Source organism: Solanum verrucosum, unplaced genomic scaffold (genome assembly GCF_900185275.1).
Source record: "Solanum verrucosum unplaced genomic scaffold, falcon-dt-bn FXZP01000100.1, whole genome shotgun sequence".
NCBI classification, from domain to species: domain Eukaryota; kingdom Viridiplantae; phylum Streptophyta; class Magnoliopsida; order Solanales; family Solanaceae; genus Solanum; species Solanum verrucosum.
Window position 1 is genome coordinate 30613 of NW_026020254.1, and position 17277 is coordinate 47889.

The following is a 17277-nucleotide window of genomic DNA, read 5'->3' on the forward strand; positions in this document are numbered from 1 at the left end:
ACATATTTTATCTTCTTAAATAAATAAATATGAAACATGATTTTTTATATAGTAAATGCTAAAAACTATTAAAAATATCCATAAGTTTTACACAAAATTATCATTTTGTAATGAACTACATAATACATTATCCAAAAATTATAACACACTATTTCAATAAAAACTAATAATGATACAATTACCAGGTATTACAAATAGTAATGAAACAGATCCATTGATGCAAAAGAATAAATAGTCATGATGGTAGTAATTAGTTATATATATATATATTCTTTAATATAATTTTTTCACATTTTACGAACAATCATTTTATAGCGAGCATACATTTTTAAATCAGTTAATTAAGAAGACGAAACAACATTGTTATTCAAAGGGGTTAGGTAGATGTAGTTATAGACTTATAGTTAGAATCATAATTAATGAGTTTTTTTAAATAAAATATAAAAAATTGGATAATTTTTAAAAAAAACTTGACTAGTATATTTTGACTCCAACATCATCTTTATATTTATAAATTTTGGATCTTTTTGCCAAAACTTACAAATTTTATGACCAAAGAAAATTTCCCAAACTTCATTGATGATATATCTGTGAGAGATTGGGGCAGCCTCTACTCGTTGGGCTTTCGTGGTGTCCAGATGATTGTCCCATTTGTGTTGATAACTATTTACTAAATGACCTTTTCTTTCTTTTAATTTATGGACTTTTTAAATTACTATCTAAAGAATTTATTCGAGAAAATCAAAAATCTTTTGAGAAAATATTATATGAAATTTTAATTAAATATATGGTATTTTTTTTTGTTTAAATATGGGGAAGGCCCATTTATTGAGTAAAAAGAGAGTTCAAACATAAATAGCTTGGGTCCAGAAGTGACCCAATTCCAAAACAAAAGTCATCAGCAACAAACTGAAACGACCAAAGAAACAAAAAGGAAAGGACTTGTTGGAGGCAATCAATGCTCCTATCAGCTCAACAATGGTCGTCCATGGAGCTACCTGAGGTCCTTCTCTCTTCAATCAAACATGATAGAACTGCATTAAACTTGAGTGGTATCCATTTGGGTGTTCACAAATCTTACGAACACCATGAATCCGACTCGATGAAGACTTCTTCAGTTCAACATTGTTGCCATTGTTATGTCGTAATTTTACTAACCTTTAGAAAAATCACTTTTTGAAATATTCTAAGTATAAAACAAAAAATACTTAGAAAAGAATCGCCACTTAATTTTTTAAAGAAATTAAGAAAACTTATAATTTTCAAAGATTTAAACAGAAAAAATCATTTGAAAATACCAAAGAGGGTTTCGGGTTCAATTTACACTTCGAGAAGGGTTTAAGCATTCGAAGTGTCCGCTAACATACGGTTGACCTGCGACTTGACTAAAATAATTTTTTGACTAATTCTTTGGGAAAATGATTTAACATAAAAATAATAATTTATAATATTTGATTAACTTTAAGAAAAATAATTAAATAAATGACACATTTTATATTATTTTAGAGAAAGGGATCCAAAATGGAACATTTGAATTAGAGACAAGTAATTGGAATTTTAATTGACTGGGAAAGTGGGCTGCTGGAATTTACATAGGGAAGAAGAAGAAGAAGAAGCAGCGAAGTGGGGTCGTTTGGTGTATTGTACACGTTTGGGTATTTGGTGTTGTTGCTGTATTGTTTTGTTGTATTTGGACAAGGCTGAGGTGGGCTTGGTCTTTGTAATTGACTGGAAAAGTGGGCTGCTGGAATTTGGGCCTTGAAATTGGCCCAGATTCGGTTCAAGATCGGAGGCAAAATGGGTTAGATTTATAATGAAGGTTTTGGCCAAATGGATTGAAATTATAGCCAATTACATTTAAGAAGTCAACCGAATCGAGTAAATTTGCAAATTCGGCTAAAATTTAAATAGAATGGATTAATATAATTAATTTACGAGCTTCTTAATCTTTACAAAAATAAAATAATTAACTTAATTATAAACTAAATAATTTAAAAATATAACCACAATTAAAGGTAAACTAGTTTAATCAAATATTTACTATAAAAAAAAATTGAGATGATTTTTGAATATTAATAAAATATACTAATTATATAGAATATATATATTAGGTTAAAAATCATAAAATGAAGGAATTACTTAAAATGACTTGGAAAATAATTTGAATTTTATAAAGTCAATATTTCACATCGTTGAGAATTTAAGAAGCTCGATGATTAATTTATATTGTGGAGGGCCAAAATTGGGTGTCAACAGCCATCTTCATCTATCAAGGTAAGGACCAAACCCCCTTGTACATCACTTGAATCGACCTTGATAGAAAAAGTAACTTATTTCGTCCTTAACTCGTGCAGATTGAGCTTAAAAGAACTGATACCATTGCATCTTAGTTAAGGATATCATAGATATTTTCCCAATCTTGATCTATATCAACCTGAATAACAGCATACTACACTATGTGGAGGTGATTGTTTCCTTTTTCTGCCATGTAACCCTTCCTATAGTATTGATTTATTGATCCACATGATATAAGATATGATCCCTAAATAACTGGACCCAACCAATAAATTTATTTGAACCTAAAACACGGATGGATTGCAACTTAAAACAAAGAAGACATTACTATCATTTGAATCCATTTTGTCACAAAACATGAAACATAAAATAAAATAAATGGGATGAACAAATGGTTTTCTAGTTTTTTTGGATTAAATAGGTAGATGGTGTTATTTATATAATTAAAGCATCATATATGCCATCTCATAAATCTATTTAAAAGAAAGACAATTTTTATCTAAAACTAATATTATGTACAATTATGATCCAATAATTTATTTTAGAAAGTAAATATATATCTTTTACACTACAATCTTATTTCCATTGCAAAAAAAAGTAGAGTGAACACATAATTAACTGCTATTGCCTGGATTAGCACGGCTATCCACCATTGACTTAGCTTATTCTGTTCATATGTAGCTTTCAAACAAGCATTACATTATTATCTTCTCTAATATCAGAGGCAGCTCAATCATTTATCGAAAAATTTAGAGTACATGTGTGTTTAGTTTATAAGTACAAGAGCACTGATATTGAATGTTCTAATTCAATATGAATATTCAGCCAATATCAATATTAGCAACCTTTATCTTAAATTTGCCAAATTTTTAGTTCATCTTTTTTTTTTTTAATGACCGTGATGTCCTGGCCAGCAATGTTATTCCCAATAGCTAGTTCAGTACAATTTTTTAATTTCATTAGCATGATTTGGTTGCATCTAGACTTAGAAATAGTGACCAAGACGTTGACAAAAGGGAATACAAACTACCTCAAATTAAAGCAGATTATAAACTTCACAAATAAGATTCTGGACCAAGTTTAAGTACAAATAAATGATTGCTTCAGAGAAGAGTATTGACAACAATAGCGATGATTTTAAAGTAAAAAATAACAGCAATATCAATTGTATTCGAAGACAATAGTAAGAATTTCACATATCTTTTCAATTGAGATTCTACATTACACTAAGGACATTTTATAATTTAGATCTTCAAAATCCCAACACTCAAGTTGTGATATTTTAAGCAATGTTTTTCTTACAAAACAATTGGTTAATGAGAGTAAAGATTTAACAATATTGCAATTATCATATTAACAAGTTTACTAGATAATAATCATTATTGCACCTCCTTTATTGTCAATGAAGGCTTGTACGGTTGTATGCGATTACTTATAAACATAATTAAAGTAAATGCACACTAATAAACTACTGAATCATAAAGCATAAATTCAAAATTGGGGAAAAATTGAATCTTCTACCGAACAATTCACATTCAAAATAACATAAACTTATTTTGAAGAGTAGGAAACTTCAAGAATATGTCCAGATATTATCACTCCCACCAAAAACCAATAAAAATCAAATAAGATTTGAAGTAAGAAGAGATAGTTGAGTAAGAGATGTTGATTTCCTTTTTAAAAGCGTTAAATAGAGGTCAACATCTTAATTTTTGCTAACAACTTGGATATCAAGACTCAATTTTTCTAGTTAGTGTCTCCATCAAATAACCAATTAAAAAAAAAAGTATGTCTGAGAATTTGTTTGATATAAATTTTGAGTTAATTACTCTCTGAGGTTTCCTTCAAAAGTTTAATTTAAAAAATATAATGCTTTTTTTTAGACCAGAACGATTGAATTTCATTTTTTTAATGTCCAAAAATTATTCCATCGCTAATATTAAATAAAAGTTACCTTTTACCGATTGGAAAAAAATTGTGATGTAATAAATACATATTTAATGAACAAATTTATATCCTTTCGTTAAGAATGGATCGTTAATAATAAATTTTCTTATAGTTTCTTGTAATGCATCTAAGAGGCTTGCTTTGGGCTCTCCATAGATAGTAATTGGTTCTGTTTTATAAAGTATGTATGCACCAAATAGTTAGTTTGAGAGTATTAAACTTAAATATAGAATAGTTGTATAATCACACATTCAAGATTTTTAACATTTAGGTAAAATTTAACACCTTAGATTAGTTTCTAAAAATTATGTGTAAAAGTACATTTTGATGTGATATATGTTATAAATTAAATAAGTATTTGATACTTAGTTGAATAAAAGGAGTTTTATCAAGCTAAATATATTTTATCAATTGTATATATTACAAATAAATTTTGAGTCAAGATTATAAAGGGCAATTTTTTTTACTAAAATTCCAAAAGGGCAGTAAAAAATGGAAGAGACAAAGGCGTAAAACCCCTCACACCTTACCCCTAATTTTTTAACGCTATTAATAAAGAAAAAGAAAGGCACGTGTAAGAAGGAAGGCGCATATGAGGCCACACCTTGTAAGGTGCATGGACTCTCACGCCTTCCTTGGGGCCATTCCCTCACGCCTTGTAAGGAAGGCGCATGGAATCAGAAAATGACGTTTAGTTCCAAAAAACTAAAATGCTGATTGGGAATTTAGGATTTATTAGTTTAATTCCTAATTACAAAGTCAAATATTAAAAAACTCTTTTCTTCATCTAGGATCTTTCCACATTTTATTTTCTCATATCTCTCGTTGCTACCGTGAACGTTGTTGGCTGCTGCTTGCCTACTACTGCTGCATTTCGCTGATGCTTGATGTTGGCATATTGATGCTTCTGTTGGATTGGTCGTTATTGAAAACTTGAAGTCTATCAGCAATCGTTTCTTTCATCTCCATTAATAGCTATTTTGGAAAGTTTTTGATTTCCTTTTTTTACTAGATTTCTATATGTCTTATTTCGTTATTTCCTGTTGTGATTTCTTTTAGTTGGCTGATTTATTGATATTATTGATGTTTCAATTTTTTTATTTGGCTGATTTTATATATTTTCTTAATCTAGAATTGGAGAGATAGAGAAATATAATTTAATAATCAAATAACCATTGCTTAAGCTTTTTGGTTTTGATCCTTATTGAGTGTGTGCTTTTTTTTAAAATAGTTCTTATTGTGTGTTTAATTCTCTTAAATTCTAACTAAATTTTTACTTTATGATTCAGTCTCAATATTCAATGAAGAAGTATTTTACCCAGTATCGAAATCAAGTTTAGCCTCTCATAGTCATAATCAATCTAACCAAGAAGAAAATGTCAATCATTCAGAATTTTCATCACATTCTTCTCAAGAATTTAATTTAAGTACTTTAAAGTTTGATTCCGGTGAAAGAACTCCAGTATTGAATTATCATCCAAATCATCGTGATGTTATTAGAAGAGCATACCTTGTGAATGGTCCTTGTCAACCTCACCTGGAGGTGCATGAGTACCCTCAAACAAATATTTTTGTATCAATGTGTCATTTTAATCATGAATGGTTTGATGATGTATATCATGATTGGTTTGAGTATAGTGTTAGTAAAGATGCGGCATATTGTTTGTATTGCTATCTATTTAAAGATCATAACATTAATCAAGGTAGAGATGAAGTATTTTCATGTACATGATTTAAGAATTGAAATAAAAAGAGTGGTCTTGACAAGCATATTGGTCTGCTGAATAGCCCACATAATCGATCAAAAAAGAAATGTCAAGATTTACTACGACAACAATAGTCTATTCAATCTGCATTTGAGAGGCAATCTAATCAAATTAAGCATGGATATTATATTCGCTTAAGTGTTTCCTTGATGTAGTAAGACTTCTTATAACTCAAAGATTCGCATTTCGAGGTCATGATGAATCTAAATCATCACTTAGTAGGGGTAATTTTCTTCAGATTCTCTCATGGTATGCAAAAATGCATGATAAAATTCATGATTATGTACTTGAACATGCCCCTCAAAATGATCAAATGACTTCTCCAATAATTCAAAAAGATATTGTGACTGCATATATATATATATATATATATATATATAATAATAATAATAATAATAAATAAATTTCAAATTTCGATTTTAAAGGACAATTTTTTTTACTAAAATTTCAAAATGACAACAAAATAATGGAAGAGACCAAAAATACAAAGACATAAGACCCCTCACAGTTTATCCTCAAAAAAATTTTAGCCATTAATAATGTAAAAATAGGAAGGCTCGTGTGAGGCCACACCTTGTAAGGTGCATGGACTCTCACGCCTTCCTTGGGGCCCTTCCATCAGCCCCGAGACTAGAGTATTGCGTACCCATTGTAGTTGGTTCCCCATTAGTAATAGTTTGGGCCACATCCCGGCCTAGCTAGTATAGAGAGTGTTCACATCATTACTATTGCCTGAATTGGCATGACCATTCCCTGTTGACTTAGCTTATTCTGAATTGTCAAGACCATTTTTTTTTTCTGTAACTCGAACTTACAATGAATGAGTCTGGGTTCAATGACAATTGATTTCAATTAATCTAATCTTATCGAAACTGGTAGAGTTTATAGTTGCACTGTAAATCTGGCTTCCACCATTGATGTATTCCATGAGCTCTCTTAAAATCTGGAGAAGGACTCGAATTAATAGCAACATACGCACAAGGAAGTAAGTGCGATGGTTCCGATTGATCTTTCCCTATTGCATTCCCAATTATACTTCTTATTGAATTCTGCGTCGCAATTCGTCCAATTTCCCCTTTTCCAATCGCAGCCATTTTCTCTCTGTGTTCGAAATACCCAACGTATTCTGCGCAGATAGGATCTGATGGATTCACAAATAAGTTAGGAATCCACGAAGATAACAGAGTAAACGACTCACTTTTATTTGTGGACTTTGATTTGCAACTATTGACAGCACTAGCGAGTCCTGAAGTGAGCACACTGTGAGTAATGCGGATTCCGTGCTTCAATTTCTCGTTGTTTGTGAATTTCTCTATCGGAAGTGATGTGAATGGTGGATTGAAAAGATAGGTTTCGAGATGAATTCCTGTTTTCACCATATTCCTTCCGATTAGTAGTGCAATTGAAGAGCCTAATGAATGTCCGGTTAGCCAAATATCTGAAACCTCGTGATTCTGAACAATGTTCTGTACAACTTGCAAACCAATATGGAAGCGAGAGCAATTGTGGAGATTGTCGCGAATGAGTCTGAGGTCTAATTTGAAGTCCTGTGATCTGTTACCTTTTTTGGCAATTGTGCCTCGAAAGGCAATCACATACTTTGGTGGATTCTGATTCTTTTGATTGTGAATATCGTCCTTTGTTTTGTTGTGGAAATGGGAGTTTGGAAATTTATATTCGTAAATCGCGCCAAAGTATGATTGGTCTTCATTGTCTACCAAGACTTGGATTAAATGAAAATGGAAGAATTCCCACCATGGTGGAGCAAGGGCATTAAACCCTTGACGATTTTGCTGGCGGTCACGTTCAAGAATGTACACACTTTGTACTAAACTTGCTGCTATGGACCTCCTATGACATGTATTTCTCCTGTGAAAAATGTAAACTTTAGTTCAGAATTTTGAAGTTAATCATATAACTTCAAAAGTGAATTCATTTGCATATGACACGGTACGAGTAAAGCATGAATCATTGTATGGAAAGAGCTGATGCTATTACGTGATTGATCCCGTTCTTTTTAACATATCGTAAGAAAGGATTCTACTTAGAATGACTATATATTCCATTGTGTATTGTTCAAATTATGTAACGATACATTGACCCAATCTCTCAACTAATGGTAGACATTATAACACCTTTGCACTTCCAAACTTTGACAAGGTTAAGTCTATAATCTACGCAATATAAGCACTAAGGTAGATATTGAGGCTAACATATAAATTCAAAATTTGGGCTCAGACTGTTTAAGACAATATAATAAAATTGTTATTCTATTTATTGTTATTTAAGGCGTCTATCAAGTCAATACTGAACAAGTAAAAATGAACGGACGTGTAATATTTAGAGCAATGTGGACTAAAGGGACACACAAAGTCAAATCCATCCTCTAATCAACAGCTGCAAATGAAGACGAAAATATAAAAACGAGATGTGCGGTGATCTTACCAATCAATAGCAGTGAGATACAATGGTCCAGATAAGCTGAAAATCTCCCTCTCAGAGGCCATCAAAACAAATTAAACTTTCTTAATTTGCCTTCTCTATTGAACTGAAAAGAAGCAAAAACGCTACGATCAGAGAAATAACAACAACATATTCAGTGTAATTCTATAGATCGAGGTCTGAAGAGGATAGAATGTATAAGACATTCCAATAGATCTTCGGCTCAAGTAAAACCATTCGAAAGAGGAAATATTAAAATGAACGAGATTGTATCAAGAAATTAAAATTCAAGAAATGTATAGGCACACACATTACCATATTCAATCATAAATGAAACAATATACTAAAATTAGTTGAAAGCACAAAAAGAAAATGTTACCCATTGAGAGAAGACGTGCAGAATTGCTACCATAGAAATGAGGAGAAAAGAGTAGTTGTAATATTTAAGTGGGGACTTGAATTAGTCAAAGGTTTTATTATTTATTATTAAACGATAAAAGAGGAAAAAAGCAATAATGATTAATGGTCCTTTATTTGTTTGGCTAGATTCAATATGATCCCTTAAATGTCCCCCTATACAGTTTTGATCTTTTAAGTTTGTCAAAAATGAATGATTTTCTTGTTGCATACAAATATTAAACGAATTCTGGCGATTTGATTATCTGAATGGTGAAAAAAAATAGATTTAACCAAGTGGACCATCGAAAATAGCAATAGAAAATACACCTCAAAAAATTACACTAGATTTCATAAATAGATCGATCAAAAATAACAAAATTGCAAAAACTATGCATCCAAATATAAGTTCATGTTAAGATCTTTTTTTACAGTTGCTATTTTAATCCAATAACATGCAGATAATTTTACTTTAATTAGTAGTAATATTATATGGGGGTCAATCTGATTAAATAAAGAGAATGAAGGGTAACATGGCAAATACTGCCTTCCGACTTTGATCATATATTATGCACAAAAAATGTGCCAATATGTATTTACCTAGAAAAAGATACTAACAAGTGGCTTCCTTTTTATAAATAGAAATTCAGGATCTGCAACACCAAATTAAATTTAATATATTTTATTTTTAATTTTAATTTAACATTTGATACTTGTATTGAAGCCAACTAATCCGAATTGTTGACGCAAAGGGCTCACTCGGAGAAAGTGCTCCCTATGGCTACAAAGCTGGATTTTCCCAAATCTAAATTAGTTCATAATTGAGACTTTAATTAAGAAAGGAGCAGTCTCATCAAATGCACCACTTTCTTTATTTTATTAGTAAATTTAATTATCTAAATATAGTTGATCATAAAAGGGCATATATTTTGATGTCAAATTTGCACCTAGTAAATTCTACTTTAAGGTATTTCGTTTTCTTAAATGGTTTGATGGGTAATTTATCTATTGTAAAAATGACCTCCTCCAAAGATCTTATCTCTATGTCCGTTAAGAAATTCGAGGTTAAATTTTAAAATAGATATTTAGTCAAGTTTATTTATTATATAATTAAGAGTAAATTTCACTTTACCTTTCTTAATTATTTTGCGTAGGAAAACAATAGCTTTTACATGTCAATTGTCAACGACTCATGAATAAATCGTGTCCACACAATAGCCTTCCGCTTTAGTAAGATCCGGGATTGGGATGATAACGTACATTTTCTCATCAAATTAAGTCACATAATTATATTGGGGAATTTTTCCCTTATAGCCACTCAAAAATAACTTACTTATGTTTCATAGCTATAATTTGCTAATTACGATTCGTAACTACATGTTATAATTACAGGAATGAGATATGTGAGTGAGATTGGGAGAGTGAGCAGGGAGGCAATCAAGAGAGGGTAGAGAGACGAACTGTATATGTATATCTATTAGATAATTGTATATATGTAACTGGTATACATATGTATTGTATATCTGGCAAGTGCGATTGAGAGAGGGAGGAGAGAGGTGAGCGAGAGAGGGTAGAGACTAATTGTATATGTATAATTTGTATGTGTATATGTATAAAAGAGGAGAGAGGCGAGAGAGATGACGTTATTATAGCTAAAATTAAGTTGTGAGTCGTAATTAATTCAAACTATAGTTATGTTAGCTAATTAACTAACATATGTTTTCTCATCCACACAATTTTCCCTATATTTACTAACAATTTCGAAAAAACCTTTTATCGTTTCATAATTACTGAAAATCAATCTTTGAATGAATGATAATTTATTACTCTAAGGGTGAGTTTGGTACGAAGGAAAATATCTTTAAAAAAATAAGTGGATTTTCTACTTATTTCTTATGTTCAGTAGGTAAGTAAAAATTATTATCCTACAAGTTTTTGTATATAAATTAGATAGACAAATATACCCTGATTCACAAGTATTTGAGTCAAGGTGATTATGAGATGCGTTGGAGGGAAACGAAAAAACAATCAATGTGGAGTGTTTCAAGTTAACACTAGTTTTTCCACTTTCATTAGGACCTCATTTTAAAGAGCTTGTTTTCTTAGAGAAAAATAATTTTAAAAATATTTAACCAATCTAACGTGAAAAAATTGAAAAACACTTTATTTCATGCCCTCTATGTAATAAATACAGATCCAATTATAAGAGGGTCGATCGACCCGACCCTCTAATTGGTAAAAGTTTATTTGTATAAAGCATTGAATTGAAGCTCAAAGTCTCTTTATCCAAAGGGGAAAAAAAATATGAAGGCCAAAGTGCCCTTTCATTCTTATTTTTACTTGTCAAAGTTTTGAATTCTGGCATAGAGAGTTGAAATTGTGTTGCACTTATTTTCAGTGGTGTATTGATTAATATGAAAAACTGACTGAATCGACTAAATTTAATAGTATCGAATCAATTTATATTATTTTTATAATAAAATTGTATAATCGTCTCAAATAATTGGGATGGTCTTTTTTGTTTATAATAAAAATAGAAATTTTTCAAACCAAATCGAACAATCTTATTTTATACATTAACAATATGTTGAATTTAATATATAAATATATTTTATAATATTTTTCAAATATAAAGATAATTTAGGTTTTAGATACTATGGAGTAGATACTTCATCAAACAATACATCAAAATTTATGCAAGAACTCCTACTAAATGTTTAAAATCAAACAACACGGTAACAAAGTCTTACATTCTTTACATCTTGTTGAAGAATTGAAGTGTTTCTTCATAAACATACTTGCGAAATATTTTTATAATAGTATATTTTGAGGTGATACTTTAAATTTAAAAACCTCGAAAATTAACCGAACCGTTTCGATACCGGAAGAAAAACTGATATGATTGGAATGATTTTAAAAAATCTGATTTTTTATCATACATTATAAAATACTCAACAAAAAAAAAAAAAGATGATATGATTTTTTAAAAAGAACCTGAACCTTAAAAATTACTATTTCTTAATTCTTACGTACATTTCAATGTTAATACGAATAAAAAACCAAAATGGAGGTGCGGGGAATCGAACCCCGTGCCTCTCGCATGCGAAGCGAGCGCTCTACCATATGAGCTACACCCCCACTTGATACAGCTTTGGAACTAGTATTAAATTCTATCGTAATTAACAACAATCCAATTTAAAGTAATTAACAACAATCCAATTTCCACAAATTTATTTATTATGTGTTTCACTTATTTTTAGTATATTAAAAAAAAATATTTTTCTATATTTAATAAATTTTTATTTTCAATATGATAACACTCCTTCATAGAAATGAAGAGAAGATTATCATATTTAAAATTCACAAAATTTGAAAGATATTTTTAGTATATTATACCATCCTTTTAACTTTTATAACAAGATTAAAAAAATAGATCTAATTGTAAAGTTTGTGTCAAACTAAACTAAGAACTAGAAGTAGTAAAAATTGATGTATAGTACCATTTCTTTTTTTCATTGTCGTTTAATATGGTTTATAAGAATAATACAAATGTATCGCGTTCAGGTTCTAGGTGAGATGATGAAGAAAAAATTAAGGAATTTTTTTTCAAAATGACAATATTTCGACTTTTAATAGGATCCCTTAGTCATACTTTCAATAATTATTTAAAATGTCAATATTTTAGTATGTTATGTATCTGATTTATGTATTTTCTTATTTGTTTGATTTGCAAGAATACAATTATTTAATAACAGAAAGGAGAAAATTAGGGGAGATAATATTGTTAAAAAAAGAACACATCACTTAAAATTATCATCAGTTACAATTTCAAAGAAATCAACTTTCTCATTTTATATGATCACCTTTATTTATTAAGTTTAAATTGAAAAAATTAAGGATAATATCTTTCAAATTTGTGATATTAAAAATTCATAATAATTTGTTACTCTCTCTGTCTCAATTTTTGTTGCTTTGAAATGGCTAGGGGACGGAATAATTAGTTACTTTCATTGTTCTGATTTATATTGCTCATTATGTTTTTTAGTGTATTTAAAAAAAAGGGCATGTTATAAATTATAATATCTATCAATAATTTATTATTTATTAAAAATGATTAATCGTTGTTGACACTCAATTTTGACCCTCCCCAATAATAATTAGTTTTTGAGCTTCCTAATTTTCAAACGATTTTGAATAATTAGCTTCATAAAATTCAAATAGTTTCAAGGTTATTTTAAGTAATTTCAGTCGGTTTTTATTGTATTTTAAATGATAAATATATTTCATATAATTATAAACGTAGTTAGTATATTTTATAAATGTTTGAAAAATCATACCAAAAGATTTTTACCTTGTTAAAATAAATATTTTATTAATTTAGTTCTAGTTTGAATTATGGTTTTAATTTTGAATTAATAAGTTTATAAGTAAATCGATTAGTTTATGGTTAAATTGGTTATTTTATTTCGTTAAGATTAAAAAGCTCATAATTAATTATATTAATTCTTCCTATTTGAATTCTAGCCGAATCTTCTAAATTTAACTCCTTTTGATTACCTCTTTAATCCGTTAAGCTAATTTGTTAATTAATTTCTATTGAGATTGTAGCCAACTATAACTTTTCTTCAATCCACCTTAAGGGATAGCATTTTGGCCTTTTCCCAATTTCAATTGACGTGCCAGCATGCAACGTCCCAGCCCAACCAATTCCCAACAATACAATATTCACCCATTAATAAATAATAGGTAAAATTACTAAAGTACACTACATATGTTTACCTATTATCAATTAATCCCTTCTCTTTCATAAAAATTCAAAAATCCCTACTTTTTCCCCAATTCCTATTTTCCGGATACTTTATTGTGAAAGAAATCAAACCCATCTTCCTCACCCCCAAAATCTCGCCTATAATCTCTCCCACTACCAAATCAGTTACCGTTTTCAAAGCAATTTGATTTCCAAACGATTCAACAGTGTCAAAGTTCAAAATAGGTATTCTTCTTCTTCTTCTTCATTTTTCTTTCAAAATCAATTTTTTGTTTCAATCTATTTTGGATTATTTGTCACAATGGATTATCTGTCTTTTAATATTGGGATTTCCCAATTAATAACACCTAACAATGAACAAATTTTTGAATCTGAACACCGAAACTTGAATGAACAGAGGTCTAAAAGCTTGCATGCAACGGCATTAATGGCGAATCAAACTTCTTCCAAGAGAAAATCGAAAACGAAAGTGGGGTCATCATCTAAAGCAAAGGATGCAAAAACTAAAAAGAAAAGGGGTAGAAAGGTTGCCCCTCCCATTTTACGACCAACACTACCCATGGTATGTCTATCTTTTGCTTTTAATTTTACACATTGTTGAAAAATAAACGTATCTAGTGTATATTGTAATTTGTAGAAACACTGATTGTTTGGGTTTGAGTTTTACTCTTAAATTTGTAGATGAAAGATATGGTTGTTGAAATAAAGTATCTGTTACTTGTGATTCATATATCTGTTTATCAATTGCTGATATCTTATTGTTGATTTTAAGGTTTCATTGTTGAAATAAAGTATTTGTTACTTGTTGATATTAAGGTTTCATGGTTGAAATAAAGTATCTTTTACTTGTGATTCATATATGTAGATGATAGAAAAATAAGTATTTGTTTTACATTTGTAGATGAAAGACTAGTTTAAGGCAAGTTTTGTGTGCTACGATTTGTATTTAAGATAGGCAAGTTTTGTATTTAAGATAGGCAAGTTTTGTAATCTGTAGAAACACTGATTGTTTGGGTTTGAGTTTTACTTTTAAATTTGTAGATGAAAGATATGGTTGTTGAAATAAAGTATCTGTTACTTGTGATTCATATATCTGTTTATCAATTGCTAATATCTTATTATTGATTTTAAGGTTTCATTGTTGAAATAAAGTATATTTTACTTGTTGATATTAAGGTTTCATGGTTGAAATTCGTTGTATGATATAGAGGTTATTTGTTGTACAATGGATCATCCGTCTTTTAATATTGGAATTTCCCAAATAATAACACCTAACAATGATCAAATTCTTGATTCAAAAGACCCCAACTGGGCAGAACAGAGGTCTAAAAGTTTACTGCACCGATATTAATGGCAAATCAACTTCTATGAAGAGAAAATCGAAAAAGGAAGTGGGGGAATCATCTAAGCAAAAGATGCAAAAACTCAAAAGAAAAGGGGTAAAAAGGTTTCCCCTCCCATTTCTCGACCAACACTACCCATGGTATGCATTTCTTTTTCTTTTAATTTAGACCTGTCAGTATTGTATCCACCCAACTTTACGTACACATTTCATTCAATTTATAATGTATCTTCTTTCTGTTTGCAGTGAATGTGAAACGTATGTAGCAGCTTTTGCTGAATTTCTGAGTGACGAAATGAAGGTCCCACCGATTCCTTTTCGAAGTGACTATCTTCGCTCAAGATATGCAACACTGTTATGGAAATATGGTACCGACAAAGCCAAGGCGGAATACGTTAGCGAGAATGATAATCCTACAAGGCTAAATTTGTCTTCATTCCATTGACAGATGATGAACTGATAAATGTAGAATAGTAGTTTATTTACTGACTTACAGTCAAGATATAAGTTTTATTGTTTTGAAGATACATTAAGTGTTTTGGAGTATTCCTCCCCAAGCCAAGTCAACATTATATTTCTAAGTAATTCATACTTCTAAATTTGAAGAGTTTTTATGTCCATAATTTTTATGTCGCTTTTAAATTTGTTTTCAATACATTTTAATACCTTATTAATTTTTGTATATTATAAGTATTATACATATTACTACAGCTTCTACTACAGTGATTTTGATACAAAATTTCCCCAAACTTATCAAATATATGATACAAAATTGTTTTCACAAATAACAAAATTATATTCTTCACACAACATGGTACAAATTATATCTTATAAGATTGTTACAAATCACAACGGATGATACTAAATCATTATCATTTACATAATATTATGTATATGATACTTAGGTGCTTCAAACATCTCAAATTGATACGATTTTATTATTTCATGCCAAAGTTAAAAAGATATATTAAGTATCAAATACACAAAATTGATACTAAAATTACTCTAACTTTTTTTAAGTTGATATTAAATTTCCAGAAAATTATTATGTACATGAAACACAATTGCGTCCACAAATATCAAAATTGTATGTATATGATATATAATATTGATAAAAAATACTACATCTGATACTTTATTATTAGTAGGTACAAACTTTAGAAAAAGATATTATGTATATGATATATCATTGCTTCAAATGATACCTTTTTTACATGTTGCCTCTTTTAACTTTGGCACACATCGTTACAAAGATATTAAGTATCAAATACACAAAATTGATACTATAATTACTCTAACTTTTTTTAAGTTGATATTAAATTTCCAGAAAATTATTATGTACATGAAACACAATTGCGTCCACAAATATAAAAATTGTATGTATATGATATATAATAATGGTAAAAAATACAACTTCCGATACTCTATTATTAGTAGATACAAAATTTAGAAGAAGATATTATGTATATGATATATAATTGCTTCAAATAATACCTTTTTTACATGTTGTCTCTTTTAACTTTGGCACACATCACATCTATTAGATTATTATTCTATCCCATACAAAATTTACAAACAATTAAGTATCAGACACACAACAATGTATACCAAACTAACTTTATCAGAAATTAACAATAAAAAAATGTAGCCAGAATTCAAAACATAACATTTTTCATTTATTGCATCATGAAATAAGAATCACAAATTTTCGATTCAACAATGCTTAGAGCCTTTGCGTCCCTTTTTGCACCTTCAACACACACAATTGCACCTGTTGTTGCATCAAAATTTTGTATCTCTTCATCACTTTTATCCGATGTATTAATGCATAGTGGATACATACCGAATCCTACCTCGTGTTTCTTCACTTCTATGTACAAATTCACCCCCACATCATTCTGAATACACAATGGAGATGAATTACCTTCTACGATGTATCTGATCTCCATATTTTTTTTGATTCATCAACATTCAATTTTGCTGCAATTGCTGAATTAAGATTAACGAACGAAATATTTTCTCCAACCACTATGCCATCACTTCTGTATTGCTCGTATTTAACATCAGTTTCCCATATTCCTGAATGCCTTAATAAGATCGAAATATTCATTACAAATCTTCACCAAAAAATGCGCTGCAATTTTTTTTGAATCAGCCTTCCAGAGCTTTTCGCAAAACAGGAAGAGAGAATTTTAAAATTTGAAATTTTAGTTCAGTAATCGTTTTATGAATGACTGATTTGTAGATGAAAGAAACGTATGCATGAATTGTGGCAATGAATTTTTATTTCTGTTTTAAATCCCTTATTTAACGCACTAAAC

General features: G+C 29.5%; 1 protein-coding gene and 1 non-coding gene across 2 annotated transcripts; both read right to left on the minus strand.

Moving 5' to 3' along the window:
• Positions 1–6871: 6871 nt before the first annotated feature.
• On the minus strand, positions 6872–8571 carry LOC125833177 (GDSL esterase/lipase At4g10955-like). The gene is made up of 2 exons (XM_049512318.1): positions 8454–8571; positions 6872–7877 (listed from the first exon to the last, which is right to left on the minus strand). The coding sequence occupies exons 1-2, from the start codon at positions 8513–8515 to the stop codon at positions 6872–6874; spliced, it is 1068 nt and encodes a 355-aa protein (XP_049368275.1). The 5' UTR covers positions 8516–8571.
• Positions 8572–11911: 3340 nt separating this feature from the next.
• TRNAA-CGC (transfer RNA alanine (anticodon CGC)) lies at positions 11912–11984 on the minus strand. Its single transcript has one exon. It is a non-coding gene; the product is annotated as a tRNA-Ala (tRNA).
• Between the last annotated feature and the right edge of the window lie 5293 nt (positions 11985–17277).

Bases quoted from the DNA above. Each gene is read 5' to 3' on its own strand.
- LOC125833177 (XM_049512318.1), bottom strand. From the start codon at position 8,515: ATGGCCTCTGAGAGGGAGATTTTCAGCTTATCTGGACCATTGTATCTC. The intron at 7,878-8,453 runs GTAAGATCACCG...CATTTTTCACAG, and splicing joins TATCTCACTGCTATTGATTG to GAGAAATACATGTCATAGGA.